The 11103-nt window shown below is 41.3% G+C and overlaps 1 protein-coding gene across 1 annotated transcript; it reads right to left on the bottom strand.

The window, feature by feature from the left end:
* Positions 1-1018: 1018 nt before the first annotated feature.
* On the bottom strand, positions 1019-2395 carry si:dkey-43p13.5 (paired mesoderm homeobox protein 2). Its single transcript, XM_033971656.1, has 3 exons — positions 2134-2395; positions 1700-1857; positions 1019-1384 (listed from the first exon to the last, which is right to left on the bottom strand). The coding sequence occupies exons 1-3, from the start codon at positions 2393-2395 to the stop codon at positions 1019-1021; spliced, it is 786 nt and encodes a 261-aa protein (XP_033827547.1).
* Positions 2396-11103: the final 8708 nt, after the last annotated feature.

The following is an 11103-nucleotide window of genomic DNA, read 5'->3' as shown; positions in this document are numbered from 1 at the left end:
CTGAGTTATATTTGCACACCGAAAACACTCTGTTCCACCTTGTCATGTCATGTGGTAATACAGGAAGTGCTCCACTGTGTTTTTAAACTCCATGCACCTTCATTAGAATCATTTATGTAACTGCACCCCTGGAATAGCCAATCTCTACTAAACATAAGGTAAAAGATAGCTGTTAAGTTGAAAACTACCACTTCACAAGGTGGAGCAGAGCATTTTGAGCTTTGGAGGTGTAAACCAGAATAATGTGTGAATAAAACAAAACACAACTCCAGTATGTGTTTTGCTGAGGATACAACATTATACAAAGGCCTAAAACTCACGAGAATCTATTTTGTGTAATATAGGACCTTTAGATGAGGGTGGATAGATTTCAGTACAGATGCCCAGTAGGGGGCAGCCTTGCATTGACCAAGTCCCAGCACCTAAATAGTTTCCTGCCTGAACAGTGTGGTCTATCCCCTAAACCACTTTCACATATGGAGTTTGGTAATAGTTTTAGTTAACTGTATTCTTTTTACATAACTGAATAATACAATGTTAACTGTTCATTTTATTTCCTTTGTGTAAATACTGTTATTTGTTTTATTCGTTGTTATTCATGTGTGACTCCTAAACCACAGCCGTCTAAGACATGAGTAATTGTTTGTAATCTGATTGTTTCTGATTTCTTTTGTTATTTCCAGTGTTTCCTGAGAGGACGTGTGTCGGCTCGCAGACGTCCGGATCAGAGCAGGTCAGGATGAGCCTGTCAGTGCTTCATTTACTTTCTATTAATGCGTCTGCAGTCTCACTTCAGAGCACTATAGATTTACACACAGTATAGTGTTAAAGAGGTACAGACATGAAAAGACTGAAAACATCACAATAATAAAGTACACTGGTGATTACAGCTGTAAATGCCATAAAGATCTTATAAATGTGTAACGTGTTAAAATAGACAGATTTATATACACACAAATATATAAACAGAGGTAAACTGGCACTCAGCCTTTCATTGTGAGAGTTGCACAAACAGGATTCAGAGTGTGTCCTTGGTCTGGGTGTCCTGTGCTGTGGACAGTTTGTCTGCTGTCACAGAGCTGTGGAGCTCAGCCTCGTGCTCTCGGGCTTTGGCCCTCAGTCTGGCGATGCTGCAGCAGCGGCGTTGCTCTGAGCTGGGCCCTTCTGCCCTCTGTCCCGGGACAGTGTGGAGACTCAAAGCTCCAGAGGCTTTGGTCCATGGACATGTTCTGTCCTGTCCTGGCTTACACCCCTCTGTGTGTCCTACAGCCCCTCTGTCCAGAGCTGCATCACTGTCTCTGTTTGTGAGGACAAAAGGACCTGACATCTGCCCCTTTAGTTTCATCTGACGCCTCATTTTAGCTCGACGGTTTTGAAACCAAACCTGGAACATACAAATGATTTACTTAAAAAATTATTAAAATAATTGGACATTGTAAACAATGCAGAGGGTAGATGGGTTAACACAACAGTCATATTAATTTCATAAATGTTGGATTGAGTCTTTCAGAGAGTATAATATTTAAATGTATTTATTTCGACTACAGTTTTACTACTTCACATGAATGTGCATTTCAGTCGGACATTTAATCCGCTCTAAATCCATAATGAAGCTTGGCTACATAATTTGATTTGCTAATTAACTAATTAATTGGAATTAAAGTGGTATGAAACGTGCATTTCCCGTGCAGTCAATTACCTGTACTCTAACCTCGATGAGGTCCAGCCTCAGGGCCAGGGCCTCCCTCATGAAGATATCTGGGTAGTGCGTGCTCTCGAAGGCCTTCTCCAGCTCCTCCAGCTGCCAGCTGCTGTAGTTGGCCCGGGCGCGCCGCTGCTTCACTGGCCGCTGTTCATCTGGAAAGTGCCGCACAAGCACCAATTACACCCGCGCCAACGGTGACAAGCAGCTAATGTCTCTGGATTGGATCATTAGCACAGCCATCATTAGGCACACTTAACACTGCCTCATAATTGATTGTTAGTTACGAGCTGTTAGCCAATCTTTTGTAAACATTTACTCAGCAGTCAGATGGTGACGCTCCCTGTCTAAGTATCTGCACTTACTGCCAGATTGGCGTTAGCAGCGTGTCCCCACATCACAACATAATACTGTGTTTGGCTCACACTCACCTATGCTCTCGGAGAACTGGCCCAGCCCCACAGTCTGTGTGGCCAGCAGCAGCGCCTCCTTACAGGGCTCGGGCTGGAGATAACTCCTCAAAGACTCATAGCTGAGAAAAGGTCCAGGGATCAGGATGGGAGGTTGGGCGCTCAGTCTGGTCGGAAACGCAGGGAAGAAGTGAGCTGTGGGAGAATGAAGGACCGCAGGCAGAAGAGTAGACACCAGCTGCCCCGGGGTAAACATGCTGAGGTGCAGTCCACTTAGGAGCATCGGAGCAGGGGCCAGGGCTGGCTATAGAGCTGACTGTTTGTGAGAGAACAAAAACATGTCTTAAGTCTTTGAAATGAGTAGATTTTCTGTCATGTGGCCAGGGTCCTCTGAGTGAACGCTGCAGCACTTTGTCTAGAAAGCGATGGGTGGAGAGTGAAGGTGTAGAGAGGTGGTCTTACCTGTACTCTCTGTGTCCCCTCCCTCTGCCAAGTCATGTGACCCGCTCAGGTTTACTCTTTGAATTGTCAAGTGGTTTGGATGCTTTGACAAGGTACAAAAGAGATGTGTAGAAGGTCAGGAGTTTGCAGTAGATGTTCGGAACAGTCATATTATTGAGAAAAAGAGTGCTTCTTTCAATGGAAATATCGATGTATTGAGAATTACATTGTATTAAGGTCATACACATGGGGGCTGCAAGGTTAATCACAATCAAATCAAAATTACAATTTGATTGGACACAATTAGCAACTCAAAAGGCTGTATTTTTAAAGTACTATCATTTCCTTCACAACATGCCAGTTCACATTCCTGTTTTGTGTCAGTTCTTTTTGACAGGTTTAAAATGAAGTGAACTTGAACAGAAGCTGATTATTAAAACTTAAAATCACAAATCTAATCACAATCAATACTTGTCAGAAAAATGTCAGTTAAATATCTTTTGCCAAAATCGCACACAGCTCAAATTGCAGACTTCAGATTGCAGTATAAACAATGTGTCTAAAATGTTTTTTTTTTATTGAGTGAGAGCTTTCATTTTACCATAATGTTCCTGTTGTTTGTAGTGTTTTCCCTGGCACACTAACAGGGGTGTGAAACAGATCCTGTTTACAGACTTTAAGCTCTTCACTCAACAAATTGCCTCGCTCAAAGTACACACACAAATCCCCCTTTAACACCACTGTGAAAGTAGTTAATGGACGCGCAATCCTAATTGATTACACACAGGTACAAAGCTACGAAAACAAAGCAAAAACGCTCTGACAAGTGATGCGTCGGGCCTTATGTTTGGAGATCAGTGTATATGAATCTAAAATGCCCTTGTCTGTATATGTTATGTTTTTGATTTTATTTATTTTTTTCAAATATTTTTAAGATTTGGTAGATTTCAGATATTCATATAGACCTACAATTATCCAGTTCTAGAAATAGCATTGCAATGGAATAACACAGTGGTGGAACGTAATGTAGTAAAAGCACTAAAATACTGTACTTAAGTTAAAAACATGGGTATCTGTACTTTCTACTCCACTACATTTTGAACAGTACTGAAAAGTTTAAGTATTTTTATTATTGTCTGAGACCTGCTGAAAAGCCTGCAGGGTTTATTTTTATCAAGGTCATAGTTTGAGCAAAAAAAAAATATACAAAGAAAAAAAAAGATAGGAGGAATTGTTTTTGCACAAATCTTTATAAAAATCACAAGATTTGAAGCTTTATTAGATCTCAAAGTCTGCCTGAAATACTTCTACTTTTTACTTTTTACCATTGGAATAACGTGGGATGAATGCAGTGTTTGTAGAAGTCTTGTTTTAATTCAATTTACCAAGAAATACAGACCATAATTTCGATATTTCACAGTGTTCTATGCTACTGGGTTAACGTTTGAGTAATTACCATCCAATTATCATTATTACACCTTTAGTTACCATACTATTTCCATTCTGTCACTATGCTATTGCTGTTGTTAAAGCTGCACTATGTATTTTTTCTGGTGGAGTCTATCACCTGCTTGTCTTATGGTATGCAGATCCTATTATTGAATGTTTCACAGTATGGCATTAATCTCATATATCTTTTGTACATTGTAATACTTTGAAAAACATCCATTGAACAGGCTCGCCTCCTCATTGATCTGACTAGTACTTCAGTCTATGGTGTCACCTGCTTGTAGATAGATAACGTATATCAAGATAACGTATTTTGAAGTGATATATATATTCTGAATCTACGATATTGTTGAAAAATCATGAGCTGCGATAAACAAACAGCAGAATAAAACATGTTAGTAATTAGTTTGCATGTGTAATGAGTCATAGATGTAGGCCTACCCGCTTGTCTCCATGGAGATAGATGAATAAAGGCTATATTGTGAAACATTTTAGGCAAAGCTCCTTTTACTTCTTTAACTATCCGATTCAATTAGCCTTCATGATATAATTACTATATCAACTTATCGTTCCATATATGAAAGTTGGACCTGTATTTTTAGGAGTCAATATTTATCGTGTGTACTTTTTCTTTGCACGACTGGGACATTTTTGGTTATTTTTTGGCTATATGTCAAGATTTAAGCCGTAAAAAGGTTGAATTATTAATTTGTATGACTCATTACAGATGCAAACTAAGAACCAAACTATTTTTAACAATATTGTAGATTTAGAATAGTTTTTGTGGTTTAAATCTGCTCTTGGGTTGCTGTCAGTGCCATAAATTAGTTTCAATATTATCGTTTATCGTCTATACTTCCACAAAATATGTTATCGTGACAGGCCTAAGAGTTAAGACTATAACATAACTAAAGAGATTTTACTATACTGGTTTATGTATTGATTTTAGTTTTGCGATGCGTCCCTAAATCAAACATATCCCAGTTCTGTCTTTTCCTGTCTGCAGCTGTGCGGGACAAGGATTTTGACACATTTGTGAGTGACGCGGACGCTCCCGCTCACTGACAGATCGCTGATGTGCGGGAGAATTAAACACAGGTGTCTCAATTAATCCCAAACATATCAGCTAACAGCGGCTAACGGCGTGCACGTCGCTAACCGCTCGTCATCATCACCATCATCCGAGACAGACAGCTGAAACATGCCGTCAGGTGCGGGCTTTTGAAGTGCCGCACACGTCCCGGGACAGGGAAGGCTGACAGGACCAAGGTGACTCAGGATACGGTCAGCTCCTCCTCACCTGTGGCTCTTTTATCTTGCACCTGTCCAAACAAACACTATAATGCTCTCATAGTGTTAGTAATGCAGGGTTTAGGGATCATAGGGTGGTATTGTTTTGCCAGAAATACTCCGCAGTATGGCATTAAATGTAACTATTATTGCATGTACTGTATTCGAGTGCATGTTTATTTATTTATTGCTCAAAAAAATGCTAGAAAAACATGCTTTGTGCTGTGACTCCTCTTCTCCCCCTCTCCTCTTCGCAGATCTGACTTGTTTGTTCACTGATATGAAGGTTGCCGGTTCGAATCCCGCTGACGAACGTAAAAGACTGACGTAAAACACTTTGAGTGCTTTGAACGTAGAAAACCGCTGTATAAAAATGTTTACCCTTCTGTAACTTGGCCTCGCCTGCTTGTCTCCATGGAGATACGTAAGTTAATGCCATACAGTGGAACATTCCAGGCAAAGCAATAACAGACAGAAAAGTTACATATTGCACTTTTAAAACAACAATAGCCTGTATTACTTTGATCTAAATGATGTGATTTGCCTTAACAGTCAAAGTGGGTGAAGTGTTTTGCTCAAGGACACAACCGCAGTAGGCGAACCAACCTTCAGATTTCAAAATAGAATCGAAACGCACATAATATTTAAATCTGGTGAAATTTGCACCAGCGACCCCACCGGCTAGAGCGCACAATCTCACTGTCCTCCTTCTGAAGCGGATCATGACCACACATTTGGTCAGCTGCGATGCCAGTAAACCATGATGCAAGAATTAGCTCAGACAAAACCAAATTGGAGGAAGCGATTTCTTGAGTTTGCGTTGTGTGGGGGGGCAGATTACAAGTGTCTGGTCTGAGCGTAGCTAAACAAACACAATGTGAGGAGCGACTGACATGTGAATAGCCGTTAGAGTTAGCGGTTAGCACACAGGTAGTCCCAGGGATTTCTGCTCTGTCTAAAACCTGCCCCCGAACTCACATCTTCACTATAGAGTGTTTGTCTCCTCTAATGCTCTAATGATCTCCATAATCAGGGACCAAATTGGGGAAAACCGGCTTGGAGAGGGGGGGACTGACAACGTTGTTCAAAAGACCCGCTCAAGGATAATTGAAGGAGGAATTAGAGCTACAATAGTGATGTCTAATGCCAGGTGTTAACGATCTCCCAGGTATTCGGAGGTGTACGGGGATGACAGGAGAACACGGAGGATTCGCAGCTAAAGCGGTAATCATTGTATCATTAGCAAGTGCTTCGGCTGGAGCGACAGACCGGTGATTGTGTTTGGGTTTAAGCAGACACCAATGGGAGGCTGCGTGGCACTTTTGCTCGGGCTTTGCGAAAGACTTGTTTAAACTTGCTTTGAGTTGTTGCAAAGTCGAAAAAGGGCGAAAGTAGGAAAGACGCAAAAAAAACAGAATCACAAAATGGAGGACTAAGCGCTTGGATATCTGGAAATGTTATTGTAAAACTGTGACGCTTAGAAGTGTTCAAAAATAGACGGTGATGATACGATGGTTGGGCGTGATAGATTTGATAGAGGAACAAACGTGGTGGCGAGGAGGAGATGGAGGGGCTGAGGTGGCTAACTGTTCTGCTGCTGTGGAGAAAATGGTCAGATGTTGTTCCTGGTTTTTGCCTTTATTCATTTATAAAAGGCAGAAACCAGGACAGTGCATGTTAAAGAATGATACAACACGCATGAAAATAGACTTAAACAGGGCAAATGAATCACTTGTCCCACATGTGCACTGCCAAATTCACACACAGTAGAGGCGTGTTGAGTGTCTTGCTCAAGGACACAAGGGCCAGTCCGACTCTATATTATTGCTTTACTACTGAGCCACTGTCAAGTAACTCTTCCTGTCTGTGGGGGCCTTTCTACAGATCTGACTTGTAACTTGGCGCTGGTTGTGTCACCTCATCTGGCACCATTATCCATATTGCGGAACACTGTATGCAGAGACACTCCACCAGAAAAGATACATTGTGCATCTTCCATTTTCATCTATATTGTTTTTCTACAGGAGAAAATCACAATAAGAATAATATTATATTAGTTAATAATATAATAATATATACCACTCCTGAATGTACCAAGAGCACGTCACGAGAGCAGCTCAGGACCCCAGTCTGCTGTACATCTCCGTCCCAAAGCCACTAACCACTCCTTTGAAGATGGTGAGGTACAGATCTTAGCTAAAGAAAAAAAATAGATTGAGAGGGGATTTAAAGAGGCCATTTTTGTCAGGAAAGACAATCCATCTTTGATCAGGAATGTCTGCGTTAGACATCATCTATCTCCCATTTATAACTCCATCCTCAGACCTAGATCAAAACAAGGAAAACAACAGGGCTAGCCAGTATGCTAATAGAGAGTGTGAGAGCGCTCATTGGGGCCTGAACGATTATGCAAAATATACTTGAGGCACAGATAACACTTTGGGTAGTTCAATAGACCTAGCTAACAAACAGAAACTATAAACAACAGGTGTGTTAGTGTTAAGTGTAGTTAGCTCGTCCCTTCAGACAGATAGGGCAGTGTCCACAGTGATCTGACCAGAACTGAAGAAGCATCTTGAGCAGCAAAACTCAAAGCAAATTTTTGTCCATTTGACAGAATACATTTAATTTTTTACTATATTTGACAGTGCATGTAGTTAGTAGTCCTGGTGTAAAAAATACTTGTTTCCGATGATTACTGAGTGTCATGGGAACATTTTTTGACTTGCAGCAAAGTACTTGATAAAATTGAAATCAAATTAGTGAGTTTTGGCCTTTTGCTTGACAGACTCGGCTGAAGTGGATTAACTCTCCCTCTCTGGCCTCGCGTTACAAGATACTCTTTTGACATAATGGAGATAGCCCACATTATTATTGGTCCTCATTCACGACAATGACACATTAGCTCATAAAACAAGAGTTCTGCCAAATGTCATGGAAAGAAAGATGATTATCGCCATCTCTGCCGTCACGCGAATCTATCTGTGTGGTGTAATTTGCAGACTGTAGCGACAATGGGGCCAGATAAGATCAATATTTAATGAAAGTGTAAGTGAGGCTTAAGGGCTGTCACTTAAATCTTGTCTGTTAATGATACGTCACATTATTACACTTATCAGACGGGTCAATCTACACGAACACGCAACTGCCGCTGTTTGACAATGTGCAGGGATCGAGGGGTGTAGGGTCACAGTTAGGTACACTGTAAAATGCAAATAGCAGGAGTAGAACATAATGGTAAAGTTGAATGGGAAAATATATGGGAAAATAAACTTAATTCACAACAAAACAAAAACGCTGAAACAAAAATAATACGTTCTTTACTTTTCAAAACTTTCATTTGCTATGGATACTACCTAGCTGACTGACATCTCGATGGAGACAAACAGGTGGCGGACCCCCCAGAAAAAAGAAATAGTGTACCCATAGTGTACTTTAAGAAAATCACACTGCAATAAACGTTGAGTGCAAAAAAACATTGATCATCTCTTACTGAACAATAAATCGATACAGAAGTAATAATATAAGTGTCTACATGGTAAATGGTCACATTTTTATATAGCGCTTTTCCACCTTTAAGGCACTCAAAGCGTTTTACATCAAGGAACCACTCACCCGTTCACACACCGGTGTACGCAGACACTGGGGGTGAGGTGCGTTGCCCAAGGACACAACAACAGCATTCATCTGTGGGAGCTGGAATTGCACCACCAACCTGTGGGTCAGTGAATCTAACTGCTCTATCAATGATGTTTATGTCGATAACGGGATTTGAACTGACAACCTTCGGATCAGTGGACAAACACAAACACCCACACCAACTGAGCCACTGTTGCCCTTTTACTTTTAAAATATATTTATCAGGCCTAATATCCAGGTAGACTCATAGTTTAGACATTAATTGTTTTGGTTGTAAATTAAAATCTAATCTTGAACTTAAATCCATGTTAAAATCACTAATTCAGGTCTGGGTTGGTGTAATTGAGTCAACATCCCAAAAATGTGCTTGGAACTTGAAGCTAAGTGGATTTCATGGCTGAGGAAGCCCCTATGGCCTGTCCCTCACTGTGCACAGTGATTTTATCCTCACACAGAGCAGGCTGATTGTTTTAGTCCCGGATCACTGGACCTGGGCTAAACCTGAGCCCCATCCTGCTTCTCATGTCAGAGCCTTCAAGGAGAAAGCAGCCACAATCCAACAGCAATCACACTTGAGACTTCAAAGTGCCAAAGAGCAGAGAGATGCCACAGACGGACCACTGTTTTGTGCTATGCGAGCCAAGTGCAACTGAAGCGTGGAGCAGAGGAGATGATCTAAGGCTGAGGTGCCACGCAGATGATGACGGAGAGCAGACAGATGTGCGCGGGCAGGTACCAGCACATCTGGGTTAGAACGCATTCCTGCTCGCCCATCACTCACTGCACACTTTTACATAGAGGAGGATATGTTCTGATGTAGGGACGATCAAACCGTATTAAGGCTGGGACGAGGCTAATGGGTGGATACAGAGGGGTGTCAGTAAACAGCTGTTGGCACACAGAGGTATGGCCACAAATCATGCCAGGAAATGGTATGAAAATCGTTTTGTGTTTTGCCAAAGGAAATTGAAATATTCCACAGTGCACCTCTGTGTGGTTCCCAAGCCTGGAGTTGTATCAGGGAAAGGACAAAGTATGAAAATGCTATCAGTTACCTCCATATTAGTTTTGAATGCTGCAAACCACAGAAAAAATACACTTGAATGAGGTGGAATATAAATTGTGGATACTACACTGTACTATACAGTAGCTGAGAAATGCACAAAGATGAAGATCATACTTGAAGTTGTCAGCTGACAAATAAAGTGGTCTGCCTTATCACAGACTCCATCAGGACGATCAGCGGTGCACTTTGGCCCCTCCCTTCTCGTTAGCTGTCACTCAGCCCGGTCTCGCCTCACTGCTGCTCAGCCAATCAGACGCTGGCGCCGCACCAAGAGCAGCTCTGCAGAGGCCTGTGCTCCAGTGATTGATAAACCATAAACACAGCTTTCAGCTGGTTATAGGAAACCAAACAGGTGCAATGTACACTTTTACACGTACACAGGAAGTGAGCAGCAGAGGCCAGAAGACACATGATAAAGACACATTTATCTATACAAGTATGTGGAAATAGTTTATGTGTACACCACAATAGAAATGATTTGGAGTTTTGGATATGACTTCTTGAAATGTTTTTCCCATTTTCATGTATACACCATATTCTCAAACTAATAGAATATTGTCAATGTTAACTGGGGTTGGAGGACATGAATATATACAGCAAAAAAGCATGAAGGTTTTGGGTTCAACTTCCGCCGTGCCTGCACCTTTCTGTGCAGTTTGTTTCTCCCCATGTTATTGTGCATTTCCTCCGGGCACTCCCGTTTACCCCAAAACCCAAAAACACACACAGGATCAAATGCATTGATAAACTTGTATCTTATCATTTTATGTATTTCTAAATCTTTGTTTAATATGTTTGAAAACATTCTGAGTTATTAACTTGACCTTTGTGCTGCATTAGATTACAAAGCCCCAAAAATGTTGTTGAAATATTCTTTTACAGCCATCTATCCTCCTGAATGTCAGATTCCCCTTAGCTGCTGGTGTGGACATGTCCTATAGTCTGAGTTATAAGACCCCCACTCCCACCACTGTTTGTCCATGTAACCAAACCCTGCTACTCTCCACACTAAAAAGTCAGACCCGCATCAGCCTTCAAAGCTTTCTTTAGTCGGTGATTGAACAATTACTTCCATGCTTAGTTTGCCACCAATGGGGACGTGCACT

Source organism: Periophthalmus magnuspinnatus, chromosome 8 (genome assembly GCF_009829125.3).
Source record: "Periophthalmus magnuspinnatus isolate fPerMag1 chromosome 8, fPerMag1.2.pri, whole genome shotgun sequence".
Lineage (NCBI taxonomy): Eukaryota > Metazoa > Chordata > Actinopteri > Gobiiformes > Gobiidae > Periophthalmus > Periophthalmus magnuspinnatus.
This window is presented reverse-complemented; position numbering and strand designations above follow the sequence as displayed.

Bases quoted from the DNA above. Each gene is read 5' to 3' on its own strand.
- si:dkey-43p13.5 (XM_033971656.1), bottom strand. From the start codon at position 2,395: ATGCTCCTAAGTGGACTGCACCTCAGCATGTTTACCCCGGGGCAGCTG. The intron at 1,858-2,133 runs GTGAGTGTGAGC...GGCACTTTCCAG, and splicing joins CCAGTTCTCCGAGAGCATAG to ATGAACAGCGGCCAGTGAAG. The intron at 1,385-1,699 runs GTAATTGACTGC...TGTATGTTCCAG, and splicing joins TCATCGAGGTTAGAGTACAG to GTTTGGTTTCAAAACCGTCG.